At 35.9% G+C, this 21712-nt stretch overlaps 1 protein-coding gene across 3 annotated transcripts in view; it reads right to left on the bottom strand.

Annotated features, from left to right (window-relative positions):
- Window positions 1–21712, bottom strand: part of TBCK (TBC1 domain containing kinase) — a 99352-nt gene that overhangs the window by 29352 nt on the left and 48288 nt on the right. For all 3 annotated transcript variants that reach the window (XM_051789633.1, XM_051789631.1, XM_051789632.1), the window contains 4 exons: window positions 21118–21203; window positions 14937–14973; window positions 13421–13582; window positions 2118–2293 (listed from right to left, as the gene is read on the bottom strand). In XM_051789633.1, the coding sequence (XP_051645593.1) occupies window positions 2118–2293; window positions 13421–13582; window positions 14937–14973; window positions 21118–21203 (461 nt within the window). The remainder of the gene's footprint in view (window positions 1–2117; window positions 2294–13420; window positions 13583–14936; window positions 14974–21117; window positions 21204–21712) is intronic.

Below are 21712 nucleotides of genomic sequence, written 5' to 3'. Positions count from 1 at the left end.
TTGCCTCTATACGATGAGTTAAAAAAAAGCTATAGCAGTAACCAAAAGATCCAATATACTTGAACTTCAAAAGATGTTAAACAATCAGTTATGCTGCAGTAAATGAAAAGTTCTTTGCTGTTAAGTAGAAAGAAGTAAAAATGAAAGAGAAGGCATAGAAGTTCTAGTATTTATTTCTCTCCTCCTTAACATACCAAAACATGTGCCTAATTTCTTGGAAATTGTGGGCTGGAAGAACCTAGTTACTGGCATTATAAACAAACACAACTTCTGGTATGAAATTAAAATTACTATCAGTAAAAAACACTCCAAAAATTGCTCAAGAAATGGAAGAATACTGAATGAACTTTTCTAGGTCCAAATAAAGGATGTTTATCTCTGCTACAAATACAAATCTTTTTTCTATTTACTATCTCAGTAGACCATTGCTGCTCTCTCCCGTCTCCCTCTTTGTTATTTCCAAGTGCTTTCCAAGTGCTTTCACTCTTGCTAAGCAAATGCTTAGCAATCAGAAGACTTGTCTTTTTACTCCTTTGTCATAACATTCAGAAAAGCTAGTGTATACACAAAATCATTTTCACTGTTAGCATCTGTCAGGCATCCAACTGGACTGCCAAGAGAGACTGCATACATTCCTTGGAAGTTTTCTTGACCCGATAGATCAAATTCCTGGGCAACCCCATCTGAATTCAGTGTTGGGCCTGTTTTCTGCACAAACTTGTACCAAATGATTTTTTAAGGTCCTATATGAATTATTCTACAAATGTACATCCTTAGCTCCTTCAGAAAGCCTCTCTACATATCCCTAGGGCAGCATAGCAGCAGTTGTGTTGGCTACAATTCCTGTATGACAACAACCAGTATTCTCCTGTAATTTCACTTTTCTTCTCCATTGCCTTTCTACATCCACATATTGTTTCTTAAATCCTGTAAACTCTTAGAAGTTTCCTTTTGTTCTGCATTTGCATGTCTACACTTGGGAGTACTGGACTTGTAGCTAAGGCTTCCAGAAACTACAACAATAGAAATAAAATAAAAACTAAAGTAAAAAACAAGAATATCAATTTTAGGCTTAAGGACTAAAAAGTAAAGATTCACTTGAGCGACAACAACGCTTCTTAGTTTCTTAGTAGTTAAGAAAAACAAATGGAAAGACTAAAACCTAACACAGATCACCAAATAGATACAGCAGGTCTATATATAATTCCCCTATTACTGCAATGTACTCATGAATGAACTCTGTAGGAGAAGGTGGAAGGAAAAAACCCAACAAAATAAAACTTTGATTTTTAAGAGACTAACTAGATTTATACTGCTAAGAGGAAGGAAAGGAATAATTTCAAATCAGCATTCTTTAGATGGTGCATTGGACAAGAGAAACAACCATCAGATTTTACTGGAGAGGGAAGAGAAAATCCTTTTCCTAAACTGAGTTATCTATTTAATGCAGATATTCTCTTAGTCACTAGTTATTCTTTGCCTAGATAAACATAGGCATAACTCACACACTACCTCTCAGAATAACTTGCAGCATACCTTTTACCTGACATGCCAAGATGGTAAAAGCAGCCAGAGCTGCCAGCATCACTTTCCAGTTCCCTATTTCTCACTGCCAAACTGCTCGTCTTACTGGTTTTCTCATACAGTAAATCCCGTTTGTAGTTCTGCAGTTGTGGACATTGGTCTATTGTGGTAAAAAATACCACAGAGCCAAAGGAGCAGGAGTTGGGAGATGCTAGAATACGTCACAAGAAGAAATAATTTTATCGGCCTGTGTATCAAAGAAGGCAAAGTTCAAAGCAGCAAAATTACAAAAAAACCCCCCAAACCCAACAACTTGTTAATTCTCAGAGACTGCATTGGATTTGTCATCAAAATTAATAATATAACATAGGATCTAACACTGTGCACTAGCTGACAAGCAAATCAGAACATATGATGAATGTATCAAATCCCTGTGCTTGGAGTGACAGCATAAATGCCAGTAACTAAGGTTTGGTGGGTATTTTCTTCCTGTTCAAATTTTAAACAGGAAGAAAAGCCTTACCTGAGGCAGGAGAATCTGAGCATCATGCAATCTGAACAAATCTCTCCACTCCAATTCCCAGGTTACTTACCAGGTCACTTCGAGGTGCTTCCTGATAGTCTGCTGAAAAGCAGGACATGGAAGCCCTTGTGCCGTTGCTGTCGCCGGCTGGCCGTGGAGGCTGCGCGTACTGCCTGTAGGTAGCACTCTTCGGAGTCCAGCGGAACAGGTTGATCGACTCACGAACACAACGCTCAATATCAATCTCTGAAGGGGATTTAAAGAAAAAACAGGAAATGCAAGCGCAAAAAAATCAGTAAAGCCAACTGACCTAGCTATACATATATCCATCTATACCTTTGTCTCTCTCTCTCTCATTCAAAGGGCATGTAGTTTTCCAAAACATTTTCCCATTCAAAAAAAAAAAGCACTCTATTGTTTTATTAAAAACTAGTAAAGATGTTTTAAGGATTAATTTTATCCCTTGTTATGTAAGTAAATCTGTTAAAGAAAGAGAAGTGTATCAGAACTTTAAACAATGCAAAGACAGGACGATAATTGAATCCTACTCAGTGTAAGGTATCTTCACTAAAAGTTCTCACACGTCAGACTATGGACTCTTCAATATAAGTTCATGCAATACATGAAAAGTAGATTTCATGCAGTGTACAGACATCAGGATTTTGCATCCACTGTCTTATTTGTCAGTTAAATACTGCTAAGAGCCAGACTGAAAGCTTTCAATTATCAAACTTTGCATGGTCTGTCATTTTGACAAAGCTACATGTTATCTATTTTTTGGAAAACAGGAGTTCTCAACATTAATTTTGCTCAGTGGCAAATGGAATGAATTTGTTTTAGTGACTTTTTAAACAAACAAATGAACCAACAAACAACAATACAGTCCAAAATCCAACCAGACAGTCACAGTGAAACATTCTGGTTGAAAGAGTGAAGTGTGACAAAATATTACTCAACTTGGAGAAAAGCTGACACCTCCCTAATGGTAAACATCCTAAAATAAGCTGTGGTCAAATAAAAATAAGAAAAGCACATATGTAAAAGAAAAAAAAAGTAAAACCTATTAGAAATATAATTTTTGCAACACTAAGCATCCTGCATGTATCAATCTTCTAACAAGATGCAACATAAAAAAAATTACTTTTCTGTCACTCTAAAAGGACTAGTTAGTTTTGCATCTCCTGTATGTGGTCTGATGAAAAGAAAAATTATCCTAACTTGCATTTTATGACAAAAGTAGTGTATTGCGACAGACAGACAGCGAGTATATAAGAACATTTGGTGTCTGTCCCAAGCGTCTCAGAAGATTCATTACCACACTCACAGTTTAGAAGATTAAAGCATCACCTTCTATGAAGAAAACAGAGACACTGTAGCCAAACTTTATCTGCATATCTCAAACAGATTTGATGCACTGCCATCAATCATTTGTTGCCATCAACAGATTTGATGCCTTGCCATCAACTGGGAGTGACTCCAGAAACCTCAGTCATTAGCAGGGTGGTGAGCAAAAGAAGTTGAAATAGAAGCTTGGAACACAATATTCCAGTTGGATGAGGTTACTGAGTTTGTTTAAAATCTTACTGAATTATGTGATCTATTACTCTCACGTTCAAAAGCTGTGCCTATTCAGGGAGGATACAATCTGCAGCATATGCTTTAATTTCACTGATGATCCTTGTGCTTTTCTGTCATCTTTCTTCTGAAATTCTGAAAAATCTGAGAATAAAGCTGTAGTTTACATAATTTTGATTCTAGCTCTAAAAAACTTTTTGTGGATGTGAAAGCAAATCACAATTTTCCTTGACAACATAAGGTTCCCTATCTATGTGAAGTAATAGATGCTATAGACAAATGGACAATGTGATGTCTCAACAGTAACAATTTTCATTCTGTGAGAAAAACATATTTTCATTTTTAATATACTCTAATGGAAGGCCGTTATTTAGTATCATTCCCAAGGAAAATTCATGCAACTGGAGAATTTTATACGATTTCTATATTCAGGTAATGAGAGGAGATACCTTTCATAGTTATTATTCCTAAAGCTCAGAATACACCCTGAAGCATGGTCATTCAGTTGCACTTTTTCTACATTTCTGAAGACTCATTTTACCTATAAAAAGTTGAGAATTTCAGTCCAAGACTGTAGTAGATTTACGGTAGGGTTGGTTTTGTTTTCTTGTTTGTTTGCCTTTCCTGTAAAGAGACTGCTATAACTGAGTTTTAACACCATCTCTCCTAAGATTCTTAGCTAAAGAAACATTAGCAGTACTTCTGTAAGAGATGATATAAATGCCGAATTTAGTCAGTAAAAAAAAATCTGAACAACAATAATTAATAGCATGAGAAACATTTGGTTGTGAGAGGGCATAATAGCCTAGATATATCTGAAACTGAAAACAGAGGACTGCGGGATGGAATAGGAACTCCACGTGCAGTAGTGCTATGAAAAAGCTGAAAGCAGAAATTGAGACTGACAGTGTTAAACACTGAGACGGGCCAAAATATTTTGCCTAAAACAAGCTCTGTAATTCCAAAAGGTATTCAACAAGAGAAGCAGAAAATGTAGCAATAGGTTTCCCTAAAAACAATAACCAGTTCTCATACATCAGGGTGTAAGGAAAAAAGATAGGAGTTTGTCTGTTCTGTGATTTCTGACTGTTTTTTTCTCATTTCTTCTAAGCAGCATTTCAGAAGGTCAGTGACCATGGCTGAAAATGAAATTCCACAGAACAAGAGAGAACTTTAAATGCTTTGTGAGGGAGGCCGTCAAAAGCCTAACACCAAGTTACAGTCTACTGATTAACTGATCTACTTCTAAATAATGCAAAATAAAAATATAACAAGGCAATTGTGGTTTCCACTAATAATAGCAATACCCCCCCTCAAACATGTGCAAACTATAGGCACATGCATGCATATATATGGGAACAGTCAACATTTAGCACTCACAAGGGAGACAAGACTATTGGTAGTGAAAGAATTTACTCTAAGAACTTACATTCCTTTTCTAAAAACAGTTACTTTAAGGATACTGGAGTTTAAGACTACATTAAACTGGTATAAATATTTACAGAATATTTATTAGTCACATTGTAAGAACAGGCTTTACACTGAAGTAACCTTCAAGCCTGTCTTCATCATTTGTTTGAAATTTCAGTTTAAGAAAAAAATCACTTCCCGTCACTAACTAAAATGCAATGCAATCTCTTGCAGCTTTGCTGGATAAGATCTTTTCTCCTCCTTTTGGCTAATAAGTAAGGGTCTGCTGTGCTAACCTTCAGTCCCGATTTCTTCCCATGCCCTTTCAAATATATGACAAATGAGTCAGTCTGGTGAAATGTCCATCTTTTGTTATCGTACCAAGACTTCGCTTTCACACAGTATTAATCCCGCTTGTACTCTTCCTGCTTCCAAGTAACTGTGTTACAAGCCAGAAAACATTAGAGCTTACACATTATTTAAAACATACTGTTGGTATGTCAGAAGTGTAAATATATCCAGTCAGTGTCTAGATTCCTGGACAGGACTATGACCATACGAGCAGAGTCTACCTCACGAGGACACCAAAGTACTTGACAAGTGCAAACAACTTAGAAGAACATCCTTCTGAGACAGGATCTGCATAAATCTCCAGGCATCAGCAAGAAGTGAACAGAAACATTTCGACAGGATGAGGAGGGCATGCTCACTCACGGAGATGCACATATAACATCTCTGCTCTCCAAGGTGCCAACACTGGGGTGTTTTGTAGTTTAATAAGGATCTGCCTTCTGTTTTTATTAATACAAATTACTTCGCTGGAAAATCTGTAATGAAAATATGCTGACATAACATAGTATCATTAACTGTGAAGTGTGCACTGAAAAAATTTAAGCCTGACTTTAAACATAATACAAATACTATAAAAATAAATTATCATTTCAAAATTTACTGTATCTTCAAGCTGTCTGGTTTTGAAAACCTGCAGAGCATCTGTATTTCAAAAAGTCAAAGCTGCCACCCAAGTACCTAGGAACTAAATCACAAGTTTGAAAATCAAACATTGCATTTAGGAGTTCTGGCTCAAATGAGCTCAAGTATTTCACAGTCAAACAACAATGAAGCCTTATGGCACCAGCTAATCATGCAGCATCAAAAAGCTTTTACTGAGATTTCTAAATATGCAAATAATATAGGAATTCAAAAAAGGCTAGGGAAGTTAAAGAAAAGTGATCTAACAGTAATACTCTAGTTTTGTCATGGCTCCTTCCTAACATTAAGCCTATTTAAATGTTTTGCTCTTTTCCTAAACTAAGCTTCCTGTTTATCCTAAAATGTTTTTCATTTTGCTTTGTTCATACTAAACTATAACTTCTTACCAAGCTGCTGCCTCCCTCTGTCAATAGCTTCAACTGAAAAGGATGGCTTGGTCTGAAATAGCTGCTTTTTAAGCTACATATATTTAAGGTTTATTATTATAGATATAGGAGAAAAGAAGACTGCACTTGAAACATGCTGAAAGAGCATCAGTTTAAATGCAATACACCTGTGACAAAAGCACATAGAACTTTTTATTTTTACAGCAAAACCGGATATGCATATGTCATTCACAGAAAGTGAAGGCAAGTCATGGCAAAAAAACAGAACATGAATGGTTCTTTCTTAATGAAAATGTACACAGACCAAGTCTTGGTGTGCAGTTAATCAATTCCAGAGCCCTTTCCTTGGGTAACAGGATACCAGTTAAGAAATTCAGCCAAAATAAACTGCTTCTGCATTTTGGGAATAGCCCAGAATTATGAGCTTGGTTTGACCTCTCCATCACAAATACTTTATTGCTACCCTGCCAGGCAACATCAGCTTTCACCACACAGCCACATAAATAGGCCAGAAAATCTCTGTGAAAAGTTGTGAAGTTGAATAGGTCAGTCAGTTCGATCTCCCGATTCCTGCTCTTAGAAGAAAGAGGCAAAAGGCCATAAACTTTTTTTTTTTCTGGTGACATACAAATAGATACACTGAGTCAGCATATTTAAAAGGACAAATCTAGGAAGAGAAGTGACATTTCTATCCAACGTCTCTGTATCTATTAGTGCTAGAAGGTTATTATAAACAAAAAGGTCAATGCAAAATTATTCTTTTTACATAATTTATTTCATACATTACAGGATAGTTTCGTGACTTCATTGTTTTGTGGCCAGCAATAGAGAGAAGCAGCAGTAAACACTATGAATTATTCCCTGAGACATTAGACTGCACAAAGGGCAAACTTGCATCCTTTTCTTACTTGTGATTGTAAAAATTGCTCTGACACAGCATTTCAGTGAAAAGATTTAACAAAGAGTGCCTTCCAGTATGGAAATGTGATGCTGTCCTGCACTGGTAAAAGGTGAGCAGGGAAGACACAGAACACAGAGTGACTGTACAAACAGTAAAGCTTCACTGTAAGTGAATCACCAAATGCCACATGCTATGTCTTAGTGAGAAATAAGACAGAAATAGATTACATTTAGACTAATGTTGGCTAAGCTTCAACAGGAAAGCGTGTTTTAAACATTGTTATGAGGTGTGCCAGGGCTGTTTAACAACAAACATTTCTACAAACTAACAAAATGTTTAAGACATCTGAACCAAGCCTAACACAGTGGTAAGATACTGGCCAACACCAGAAGCACAGGAATTCACACTGTATAATGCAAATACTCAGATGGAGGATACTACGCAGAACCTGAGAGATACACAAGGGGAAATAAAGCACCTCAGCAGAAGAATGAACATTATTTATTTCATAGGTAGATAATAACCATCTACAGAAGATGCATAAAAGGACAAGTTTACAAAATTGAAGGAATTGGTTCAGAGGAAAAATTGTTTGAAACACAAACAATGTGTTGGAAATGAGGAACTTGTGGTGCCAACAACACAACATCCAACAACATACCATTTTTGAAGGAAAAACTTTTTTTGGCTTTTATATGTTGTATTGTTTGTTATAATATTTGCTACATGTCTATTAAGTCAGTTGAAATACCAATGAAACTCACCTTCTCTATCCTAAATCTGTGTTTCACAGAAATAATATGCAAATACTGAAACTCAGCATGCATAAATAGAGATCATGCTTTTATAGGTTTCTCTCTGGGTGGTAACTATGACTTCTGTTATTTCCCAGGCATAATAGGCATAAACTTGTAAAAAACTCTGCAGTCAGAAACTCTGACCAGGCCACATACTTATAAAACTGATTACTCTCTGAAGAGCCATAAGTAGAAGTCTTTTGTAGCTCTCCTCCTGTTAGCCTTCAGGATATTCTTAAGGAAATAATATGAAGTAAATCTGATTTTCCATTTGTTAAAATAAGACAAAAATTGAGACAACCTTGAAAAGGAGTTACTATTGCCATGAGAAAAGGATGAAAGCCTCTAATTTGACTCATTCATTCCTAAATCAATGATGAAAAAACTCTCGGTAAAGATAAATACAAACAGAATATCTAGATCTGCCAAATGAGTATCCTGAACCATGTAATGCTCTAAAACTGCCAGAGCAAGCAACATCTTATTCAAGATTGAAATGTTATTTCTCACAAATAAAGCAACTGTAAACAGGAAGGATAACAACCATCTTGCTTATGTACCCATGCTTGAAACTGCTTTCATTTCTAAAGAAATGTTCTTGCTATTTGTTACTACAGTAGATAACTTACTGAGATCCAAAACTTTCAGTGTTTACCATTAGTGAAGTCTATGTTAGTTTTTCACATGGCAAAACTAATATCTTTAAGTAGCTAACATCAGGCCAACCTTGTCAGTATACGTTTCTAAGTTTTTTAAAGTTTGCTGCATAATTAACCTACTCATCAGCCAAGGAAAAAAGTTGCCCTATTCTGTGAAAAAGCTAACATCTCTCATTTGAATTTACACACAGAAGTATTTAAGTACATTCAAGGAATTTTTAAGTTTGTCAAGAAACAGAAGGCATAAGCCGCGTGTCAGACTGTGTGTTTTAAGACATGTGCTAGGAAAGTTCTTCTGATGAACTCGCTTTTCACCCTTTCTATGAAACACCACCTCTTGTGATAGACAGTCCTTTGCTAAAGGACATATATTTGATTTTCTTCTGCCAGTGACAACTACAGAATAAAATAAAGGATTTCGTTATTTTTTTCCTTACTCTGTCACTCACTCCAGCATTTGTCTTTAGTCTCAAGAGGGTAGAATCTATAATCTAGAACTGCGTCTTGTTTGTGTCACTACAAGTGGAAAAGGTGAATAATTAAAGAACTCACAGCTTCAGGTAAAACAACATCAATCTTACAGAGTCTGACCCTATTAAATGGCCTTGGTGAGCAGGTCTGCCCTAATGAATCTCTTTGCTTCTGTACCAAAGTCAATAATCTTGAGGAACTGCATTATGAAATACACCTGCATCTACAAAAAGCCAATTTAACACAGCAAAGATGAGGAACATGCTCAGAATTTTTTTTTTACTACTACTAGTTTTACTAATAATTTTTACTAATAATTTTTTTTATTACTGGAAAACTTTCCAGTTAAAAAGACTCTCCAACTACTATCCGCTATTAATTGTTCAAACTGGCAGCAATGAAAAAACAAAGAGAAGTCCGAGGCCAATCAAAACAGACTTCAGGGCACTGGGACAATTGGTAGAGGGATCAGGAACACCGGTAGTGATTTCCTTGCTTCTTCCAGTAACAATGAATAATATTGATAGGAACAGGTAAATAGACCAGGTCGACGAGTGGTTCCGAGGTTGGTGTAATCGGTTTTTTGACCATGGGATGATCTACTCAATATCTAGTCTACTGACACCTGACAGGATGCACCTATCTCAGAAGGGAAAAAGAGTTTTAGTGCAGGAGCTTTAAACTAACTTGGATGGTGGAAAGGGACAAAACCAGGCTTGCCAGTGATGAGCGATGGGATGGTGTGCCAAAACTTGAGAAAACCAGCACACATGGGATCTCTCAATCTGTCTCAGGAGGTGTTGGCTACAATATACCACACCTGAAATGTTTCTCCACTAATGAACTCGGCATGAGGAAAAATAATAAGAGCTCAAAGCTTTGGCCCAGTCCCAGAGATTTGACATCATTGGTGCAAGTGAAACCTGGTGGGATGAGACCTGTTAACTGCAGTGCCCTGTTGGATAGTTACAGGCTTTTCAGGAGAAACAGGCAGGGCAGAAGAGGTGGAGGGGTGGCACTGTATGTTCCTACCACATTCTGCTACATGTCAGACTTTTAGGAAAAACAAAGGTAATGCATACTGTCTTTGCTCTCTCTGCATCACCTGCATAGGACAAAATTTACTATATCTCTAAACTACACATAAAAATTAGCAGTGACTTCAGGGTTGGTTTTGTTTGTGTGTCTCAAATAGTACCTCCTAAATCTTCTCCGGTAGTTATATTGTTTCAATAAAGTTCATACTTAACAGAGCTCCTTAAACACAAGGAAAAAATATGAAAGAGCAAATGAAAGAGAATTAAAAGAAAAACAAACACCTTGGGTAGTTATTTCCTAAACAATCTAATTCTATTTAAGTTTTAGCAGTTGATATACGTCCCTTTCATACAGCCTCCACAGGGAACGAACTAGGACATTTGTGGCTACAGCAAAGGAACTTTCTAGTATTCTTACTTAACCAATTATTTTGCCAAATTCTTCAAATAAATTTCCTAATATGCTAGGACATTGTTTAAACTATATGAAAATAAATTAAAATTTCAAATAGAGCTTCCAAAAATAGCGAGTAATGTCCAATTGTATTGACTTCATAGACAAAATATGGCCAAAGCTTTGAGACAAGCATTGGAAAGGGTTTTCAGCATCAAGTAATCAATAATGGCATGAGGCTGCTTCTTTTTCCTCACATCATTAACTTTTTTAACCATAAATTGAAACTGTGTTATATACAGTGAACTGGAAATAAAGTACTGAGGATTTTGTTTGTTTCGTAAAAACAAAAAAACTTTAACAAGTGTTCCACAAAGTTTCAAGATTGCAGTAGAATACTTTTATCAGTTTGGAAAGCAAGTTGCTTTCATCAGCAGCCTGAAATTCCAGTGCACAAAAGCTTGAAAATTACAGGAGTTTCAGACTGTTGAGCAACAATTGATTTTAGATTAAAATTATTGCAGATGTTTTGAACAAAATAATCTCTTCCTGGGGATGACCCAGTTTCAGGTGAAGGTTGCTTGTAAATTACTTTCAGGAAGTTCTCAGCCTCAGCACCCAATTTATTGTAACAAAAATAATAGAAGTTTTGTTTGAAAGCCACAGCTGACAAGAAGCATAATCAGTCAATACTTCTTAATGAGAAAAAGAGTCAGGTCAGAAAGAGAAGGCACAAGGCTATGATAATTATATATTCAAAAAGTTACTGATTAAGCTAGACCAATAACATTTAAGTCACATTAGGATTATCTTCCACCCTCACGCTTTTTTCCATTAGTAGTCTTACTAGTATTATTTTATGATATGCTTCAGAGTAACCTTACAATATTCAATGTGCCACTGCTGACATCCAAAATGTTACAGACACCACCAGTGTTAAAAAAATGCACATCTTTTTGGAAACTGGTATTTCCTACCAGAGTATCAGCAAAGTTGTCATCAACTATAACCAGCAGAACACATGTACATTACAACACTACAAATTTTAGTGAATTAATTTTATTATATAAACAGATATGCTTATGTGTTCTTACACATGATCTCAGCATAAAGTACTTCAACTGCCAGTAATTCAGCTGGTTCATGATAAATTGGAATCTATAATTCAGCACCCTTCAAGGAAAAAGAGTATGGAAAAATGACCTTAGGTGAGAAAATAAGTTAAATATTAATGAATCTATATTTAACTAAGACATATAGCTAATAAATGAGGGAGGTGAGGAGGCAGAAAGAGACTATCTTTTAGTTTAGCCATGTGAAGATATCCAGTTAAATTTAATACGAGTATTTGAAGTGACTAAGCATATAGACTGAATATGAAAAATCCACATCATAAGGAATGGCTTAATTAAATAAATGGAAAAATACATTAGCAAATGCATAGTACTATGCATTGTCTCCTAATAAGTAGGAGACAAGTGAAATTTTGAAATCTGAGCACATGTGGAAGGGTATACAGTGAGAAACAGAATTTGTAACAACAGTATTAAAAAAAAAATCACAGAGCTTCATTTATGACAACTCATTAAACTTCTGAGAGACTGATTTATAATCATGCACTCAACCTCAGCCTGCTTGCTGCCATATTCTAGACCTCTGTAAACTATTCAGTAGTGAAGACTACAACACTTAAGACTTTTTAAGCTTCAATGTTCCTCCAAACTTCATTCTCTCCTTCAGCTCTTCTGAAGAACAACTTCTGTTTAAACAAATTATGAATTACTGAATTGCACACATGGTGTTCAAACAGAGCCCAATAAATCTATAAATAGCCCAGGAACTACCCAGAAGTTAAAGTTATCTAAAGAAAAGCCACACAATTAAAACAGTGCCACCTCTTAACCAACATGTCTATTATGTTAGTAAAATCCTGGGTTGGAGACAAGAACATAAGTATGTTCTCAGCGTGGCAGCCTTCCTATTCATGTGTTATTACAAATTAAAAACACATCTTCCAGTTGACATGGCTTACTCAGATCAAATGCATTCTACTGTCTCACTAGATACTTGCTCTGAAAGAAGATCTAAGCTTCACGGTTAATGGTAATGTTTTTTATAAGATGTAACACTTGTTTGTATGGACAGGTTAACCACCTCCCACTGAACAAGGAGACAGAGCTTCTGCACAATGGTCATGAGCCTCCAGTACGATTTTCGAAGTTCTTCTGAAAGCTTTAAATTTCAAATGGAAACTGATTTAACATAGAGCAATTTCAATGGCTTCCAATACTGCTTTCCATAATCCTTTTACATTGATTGCTTCCACAGTAAAAGTTTAATTATGTTTGAGAGGAAAACAGGCTAGCACCAGCATCAAAGTGGAAAAGCACTGTTCAGAACAGTACTAAACTTATTTCTAAAAAAAAAATCTTATCAACTGGATTGTTTCTATATGTGGGATGTCTAAAAATAGTCACTTATGAATTACTTTAAATTGTTCTAAATTTCACAACAAAATACTCCAACCCTCACCTGGAAATAACAACAGGCTTACTGAATTCTTTCTGATGACAGTAAAAAGACTTCAACCAACTACAACAAACTGTAGTTAAGACCCACACGCACTCTGGCAGTGAGTTTGCCTAAATCTACCATGATTTCAAAACACATATTTACATGCAGGCACATACTTTATTCAGCAACACAATGGGGAAGACAGAGAAAGCGGGAAGAAATAGTTTTTTCTGTACCTGGCAAATCTGAAAAAAGAAGAATGCACTCATTGAATCCATTAGCCAGAAGACGATCCCTCAGCTGTTGAAGTATGGCAACTCCAATACAGAATGGGAAGGAGGAATTTCCAAGCAGTAATGTATCCCACAAGTGAAAAATTTTGTGCAAAGGAAAGACATCTGTATGAGAAATAAGCACAATAAAAAAAACCCCATAAGCATATACACATGCTCAGAGTGTTAATGAGTTGCCTATGCACTTTTTTCATCTCCTTTTTTATAGTTCTTTCTTTTTTATTTGGGAGCAAAGAGGACTCAGCCCCTTTAGGATCGTATTTGTCTTCATACGCCGTTTGATTATTCTGGAAATCATCACTGTCCTCTTTCATGAACGAATACTTGGAAGTGTGTGGGTTTTCACATCTCAAACTTATGCAAAATTAGGCAATTTTTTTTTCTTTTGGTACAGTGTAATTATGCACTAGGACACCCATATCAGTTTTTCACAGTATGAAGACATTAATGAGTTAATCAATAAGATCAATTACTTACAATTAGACAAAAGAATGAGCAGAATAAAGCAAATACTAGCAGAGTAAAGGAAAGACAAGAAGAAAGGCCTAGTAAAAATAGCATATAAAGCTGAAGGTGGTTCTCTTAAAATAAGCTATCCTCCAACTAAATAGTTCTAAGATTTTATTGCAATTGATTGCCAAGGAAATCATCTTGGTTTTCCAAATTTGGTGATTCTCATGAAAGTTATAGAAAAACAGGCATCTGCAGGAACCAGTTCTTAACAGTCAAGATCTTTAGAAATTGCAATCAAGAATCTCACATTAAATTCTTTGATATTTCATCAGAGAAATAATCCATCAACTCCTTTAATTCTGCCACTTTTAAAAAAGTTTGAATTTCAAGTCTGCCAATGTCGACATGACATGAAAAAAATCACAGAGATCTTTGAGGAAAGAAGTTTTTAAATTGCTTTCTAGACTTGTTTTATTAGCTTTGTCCTCTTTAATTAAAAGCTCACCAAATTATAAAGTTCTCTTTGTTCCTAACATATATGCACAAATAACACAGTGCTACTAGAGTAAGTGTGTATAAGTGCAATAAAAAAAAAGCTTTTTTTGATGATCTTCAAAAACAAAGTTACAGTTTCTTCCATTATTTGGGTGAGGGCAGGGGATGGTGGTGAGGTTTGGTTTGGTTTTTTAACTATTATTACATCTCTTTCCAGTAGATAACAGCTTCCTTTGCATACATCCTAAATACTTCATGTGTAAAATAATCCAGTTCAAATTCAACATAATAATTAAAAAAACCCAGAAATGCTATCTATTGCCAAACCAGGACAGACAGTAAGTGACAGGCAGTGTTGAGTTTCAAACCGGAACACATCCTTGCAAATTACAAGTATCCTATTAAATTACATATTATACCAAATCGGAAAGCTTTAGCTGAAAAAGTGAGAAAAAATATACTTAAGAAATAAAAGAACATTTAATCAGAGAATAAGGAAAAGCATACTCACGTGTAAACATTGTAAGAAACCAAGGAATTGCATAAAGCTGCAAAAGGTGGTGATGAAGGGAAGAAAACAAAAAAATGCTTTGAGAACTAATGTTGTCCGTCAACTACATTAGAAATTGGCTATTTCATATGAATGTATTTAAAATGGAAAATAAATGCAGTGGTAGATCCACTATCATACAACTCTTAGCCCCTCTGAGCTTTTTCCATCCCCCATCCCCAGTTCTAATGTCTTTCAAATTACTAGTTTGTAATACTGTATCAAAAACAGTAATAAAACCAACCACCACCCTCACTAGGCTCGTTTGCAAAAAATAACACCCAAAGTCTTAAATAACTAAAAAACCTGCTCCATTAAACTGTCACAATTCTCACTAAGCTAAGCAAAAATTAGCCAAGGATGCCTGAAAAAGGATAAACCAACTTGATTCAATATATCCTTTTGACTATGGAAAAAAATGGCTTTATATAAAGAACTAAAAGTGCAAATTGCAATTTCCAAGGTAAAAAATAACTACATCTGACTTTTTCTCCTCTGCTGGTATTTATTAAACTGTATACTTCTCAGTGAAGGAACTAAGAACAATTTTATTCTCAAAAGTAGTATCAGTTAAGCATTTATGTAGTTCTACTGTGACCTTTAAAGGCAGGTGCCATCTGATGATGTCCTGGTTCAGCACTTACATTACTACAAGGCTGTCTAAGAACTTGTGCTGCTGCAACAGCTACAGAAAACCTTTAATTTCTGCAAACTTTCATCCTCATGACATCATATAGAGTGTGAAGAGCTAAGCTTTTATGATACACTGAGAATTACTTATTTTTCAATGAAGTATTCAGCATGTTGCAGGCAACAGAATCCATTTTCTTGAAACAAACTGCACAGAAAGTCCCCATAAATTAGGAACGCAAAAGTGAGATGATAATTGTCAAATTTTATTCAGCTGCATAGCTCATGTGCTGTTTTATACTTCTGAAGATTTACAGTTAGGCATAAAGCTTAACATATTACTTTTTAGCTCATAAAAAGTGCAAATTAGTCCTCCTATTAAGCTTCTCCTGGAAGTAAACAAATGAGGAGCGGAAAGCATAATTGATATTATGTTAATAAATTACTACTTATTCCATAAACTCTTAACTGTGTTATGGCTCTGACTAAATGATGCACACACTTGCTGAAAATCTTCTTAGTATCTCTCTCTCTAAATTTCATTCTTATGGCTTCATCTCAGCACCTGATAATATTGGAATCATACTGTTCATAAACTAAAAAAGCTGCAATGACCAGACTGTTCACCACTTTTAATATTCAGGAGACTTTTATGAAGCTTGGCCTCCAACCTGCCAATTGATTTTAAGGGTTCAAAATCTAAACCAGAATCAATTTCTATCACCATTTTAATCTTGCAATACATTCATACTATTTCCCCAAGTATATCTATGTCATACCTTAAATAGATGGCAATGTAGTGAATAATAACATGCCCTATTCCCTGAAATATCCCCTACTGTGGTTGTTATCAGCTAATACCTGTTTACCTGCTTGTTTGTATGCAATATCTTGCTTCCAATGCAGTAGGAAAACAAGCTTAGTAGCCTGAGGCTCCTCTTTGCTTGGAGGTACATATTATGTGGACGTCATTTTGAACTACATTAATTCCTTGGTATTTAAAAGAAATTATTTCCTCCTTTTCATATATTTGACTAAAATGTTTTACCAAAGCAGATCCGAACTTTCTCCTAATTTCACAAACACCTCTATTGTATATGCACTTACAAAAAAATACACAAGAATATACACAACATAAGAAACTTTAAAGATTATTAAAAGGTAACCATAAGAAAAAGCACTGCTTTACTCTAAACCACCCTCACCAAAACTATTAACAGCGACATGAAAAGTAGCCCTAACACCTTCAGTAGAAGGTTATCAGGCGAGTTTGTATTGAAGGGAGTTTCCCCTCTGTTTTTAATAAATGTTTTAAGACAAGGCGGCCTAGGTAACCCTGAAAATGTTATGCTTACTCTTAACAAGCAACCAGAGGAAAGCCACAACACTGGTGGCGTTATCCCCTCGGCAAGCCGAAGAGCAGCAGGCGGACTGAGGATGCCGCACGGAGCCGCAGCTCCGCAGCCCCGCGGGTACCGCACCGACCGCAGCGCTGGTAAACGCTGCCCTCTAGCGACCGCCCGCCGCAACAGCGCCGTGCCCTGCCCCCGGAATAACCTGCTCCGGGAAAAGGGGTTTTCAGCCCTTTACTGCTGAACCTCGAAACATTGGCGGGGCTGTGGTTTCTAACGACACTTAACTCTCCGTAGCCGGGAAGTATACCTAATGTGTAATCAAAGTAGCCTCTGAACCACTGGAACGGCCTGAGAATAAGTCACATTAAGAGACTGTAAACTCAATGCTTCGTTTTCTTCAGTTACTTTTAGATGAGCAGTTCCATAATTATCATTTTGCTTTGCTAGTAAAATACAAGATCTTTTGTGCTTTGAAGTAAGGATTTGGACATTTCTTATATATGAAGCACACAGTAACCCCTTAAAATCAATTCCCATTCAAACAATAAATCCACAGGGTTTTTTCTTTTTGTTACAATTGAAATCCGTTGACCTCAGACTAGGTTTCATTCTCCATCTTTCCATCATCCCTATCTAAAGTTTCCTTTCCAAGGGTGCTCTGCTATGACAAATTCTGCTCAGTACCTGAGCTTGGAGATGCAGTTTGTGTTGTTTTTCAGCAGGGTGAAGATGTTTACCTGTCCATAGCTAGGTGGCCATATTTTGAGAAAAGTGCATCTTCCATTAAACATTCAAAACTCTCGGAGATATTGGCTCAAATCTTAATGAAAGCCTTTTCCATAAGGAATTTTTATTGCCTGTTATAACTGTCGGGATTGTTTCATTATTTGACTGATCCTCCAGAAGATGAGAGCTTTACACTCTTGTACCTACAGAAGATTGAGAGGGTGATCAAACACCAGAAAAAGCTTCCTGGAAGGTGCTTGATGCCCCAAGGCTGTCAGTGTTTAGGAGGCATTTGGACAATGCCCTTAACAGCACGCTGTAAGTCAGCCCTGAAGTGGTCAGGCAGTTGGACTAGATGACTGTTGTAGGCCCCTTCCAAATGAAATAGCTTATTCTATAAACTTAGGATCTTTCACCTTCACGTTCCATCTTTTAAATACACACATACACACACTTAGGTTCAATCCTAAATGGTGCCTAGAAAATTAATCATATATTTACAGGCTACAGAAAGGTGCAAAAGATAATACAAGTCTAGTCAAATTTTTAATATTAAATTCTACCCATCCATATGCACCTACACAAACAAAATTTAAGGAATTATTGCTTTCTTCACAAGATAAAAAGTATCAGCAAGAAACTTCTCCTTCAGATTCATTACCAAGTAATTGTGCAGCAGAACAGAGATAAAGTACTTCAAGGGTAGGATTTTTATTTTCATTTAGACGAGGTCCCTATTACTGACAGCTCCTGCATATCACCCAAATCAAGCAAAGGTATCTATCCACCTATGCTAGCAGCTCCAGCACAATGATAAAAGTAACTGCAGCCAGACTTTGACATCTGTTAAGGACTATATGACAACTGTTTCTAGCTTCCAAAATTTGCAGCTGAAAGTGCTTTAGAATAATTTATGGCTATAGTTACGCTTTTAGTAACATAGTACACTTCCTTGTTTTTCTTCAGTTCAAAATGGTCTGCTGCTTAGGGTCAGAATCATTCAGCAAATTAAGGAAAATATTATAAAGCATTATATAGGGTGGGGAAGATTATAAACTTTGGGAGAGTAAGCAAAGAAGAAGTGTAAGGTTCACTATATATATCACCCCTGTATTTACATGTAAATCACACAGCCACAGCAGTGTACCTAATCCAGGCACCACATCAGCTAATAATATTCAGAACAATTCAAGCTTCAGCAGTATTCAATATTCTGAGAGCTACGTGACCTGAAGCAAATGAGAAGGGTGCCAGGAAACACAATCTTCCCTGCAGCGGAGCCTGCGTTTCAATGATGAAAGATTAATCAGGATTTACTTTGATAGGATTAGTACTCAAGCACGAAACTCTAGTTCAGATCTCATTACTACAGCGCACATACTTCACCTTGATGGATCCTGTGCCGCCTTGTTATGGGTACAAAAAAAAAATCACTAGCTCACTCATCTGAAAGTCAGAACAACTTCTAGCTATTCAAAAAACCCCAAAAATGAGACAGACAATTTAGAAGGACAACTTCTCTTCAGAGGTTAGTGCTAATTTTAGAACAAGCATTTGTCAATGCAAGAGGGTTTTTCCAAAAATATACCTCTGTTTTGCAATTATTTACTACATTACCTAACAATTTCTAGACTGTAATTCTTAGAGACAAGGCTCATGTGTGACTATGTGCTGTCCAATGATTAACAAAATGCAAACTAAAATATGACAAAATGTGATTTTAAACTATTCCATCTGACTTGTACTTTGGAAGTTTTCAGTGGAGAGCACTGAAATATAACTTGAGCTCTCACATAAAGATTAGTAGTCTAAATGAGGATCTGTAAGGTGGTAAAGAAAATTACATCTTTACCACTTCAGTGGGAACTAGTTTCCTGGACAAAATACACAGAGGAATTGCTTTGGTCATCTGTGGCCTTTAACAAATAAGCATCGAGTACATTTACACAGTGATGCTGCAAAATTGATTCTCCCTCAGGAACTTAAATGTTGCTGCCCTTCGTCTACTCAAATATCCAGGCTTTCTACAGATCAATGTTCTCACTTCTCATTACCTTCTTTTCATCTTCCTCCCACCTGCCCTCTTCAGACATGGGTCATCTGCAATACATGGCCTTGTCAAACTTCTCACTTTATAATGCAATACACTGGCTTTCTCTTCTGCTCATTTTAACACTGCAATATCTTTTACGTTTATATCAATCAAACAAGATTATTACATTAAAACACCTCCACAAATGAAAATATATACTTGCTTTTCCATTACAATCTTTGTTAACAGCGATAATGAATATCTGCCAGTCCCAAAGACCCACAAATTCACTCAGGAACTGTGCACAACAAAGGACTTTCAGAGGCTTGGCCTTGGTAGTCCAACTTAAAATATTTCCTAATAAGCATAAGACTTTTCTGATACAGTAATCTTTATATTGCATATAGAAACAATGCATAGAAATTTCTTATTTAAGAAATTTTTTTCTACATGAACATCTCCTGACTTCAGTTTCCCTCTTCCCTCTACTGTCATCATGTTCTTATGACTAAGTTGTAATTACAAAATTTCTAAATGCCAAATATAGAATGATATAGACCACAACAAATAACAACGTTATCTCTATGGCCTTGTCTAAACGTACATTTCAGAAACATCAGTCATAAACTTCAATAATGCTATAGTAGGCAGACAAACATTTTTATTTTTATCTTGGCTTTTTGGACTACATGCAACTCTCTAAAAAGGAGGAGGAAAGCTTTACTATTTACACTCATAGCTAGAAGTGAGCCTCTAAAGAAGGTCCTGTTTTGCTTTTTCCAGCATAGTCTACCCTCTCTTCTACGTTTTGTCTGTGTTCTCAATTTTCATTTTCCTCCATCTTACAGACTTCTTTCCAAGAAAAGCACAAAACTTGTGTCTAAGTTATACACTTGTCCCATGTTTCTGATAAACTCCAGCAAACGACTGCTAAGCATTTTCCAAGGTCTGACATATCTACAAGATTAACCACACTTGCACATATTTTTTCAATTACTTGTAAAATGATATGTCTATTGTGTTAATCAACAGCACTTAATTAGTTTGCAGTAATTTTGCTGCTAGTAATTTAGGGACACATTAATTTTTGTATATTAATCTACATTTCAAAAAAAAATATACACACCTTTTAAGATAAATTTGTAAGTTATAGTAACTGGCTAATAGTATTTTTTTTTTGTATTTATCATCCCAACAGAACAGGAAGGACTGAAGCATGTAAAATAAGAGTCAAACTTTATCATTTTATCAGCATATTCAGAAAGGTCCATTAATATGGAAGTTTCACTTTTGTTGAAGTGCTACTGAAACAATCTGCAAAGGCATTTCATCCCGGTTGCCCTCATTTCCCATTTTTTAATTCCTCTGAATAATACTTATAAGGACCCTTAGCACTTACATCTGGAATAAAACCAATTTCATTAAGGTGGTTACTCAGCTCTGGATCATGGAATGCAATCATCTGGGAAAACACCGTCAGGTATTCTGAAATGACAAATGCAAGATAGTTGTCAAATCACAAACCATCATATGCTGCTAGCTCACAGTAGAGCTGTAGGAAAGGAAAACAACTGATTTCAAACCTACAATAAAACAACAAGTGAATAACACCACTGTCTTCCTTGTCATCATTACAGTCAATACAGAGGAAGAAACGTTTCATTTCTCTTCCTTAGTACTTCTCAACTTGGACTTTTAACAATGATTTACTTGGTTCATTCTTAGGTTGTGATGCATGTTTGACATGCAAAGTTAAAGACTTTTCAGTATAAGTATGAGCCACAAAATACCAGTGGAAGCAAATTAAAACAAGACTGTTCCACGGATTTTTAAGACTTCAACTGTTTTAGTGATATGAAAAGTTTATATTATTTAAACAATATTCTGTGTGGTTTCTTTTCTACAAAGTTAAATTTTGCAATCTGAAAGTTGAGGTTTTAAGGTAATGGGGCTACAAGGTTACCATTTTCATGATCAGTAATACCTTAATTTGT

The sequence above is a fragment of the Manacus candei genome, unplaced genomic scaffold, assembly GCF_025592945.1.
Source record: "Manacus candei isolate 608988 ecotype Guabito, Panama unplaced genomic scaffold, ASM2559294v1 h1tg000028l, whole genome shotgun sequence".
NCBI lineage: Eukaryota > Metazoa > Chordata > Aves > Passeriformes > Pipridae > Manacus > Manacus candei.
This window is presented reverse-complemented; position numbering and strand designations above follow the sequence as displayed.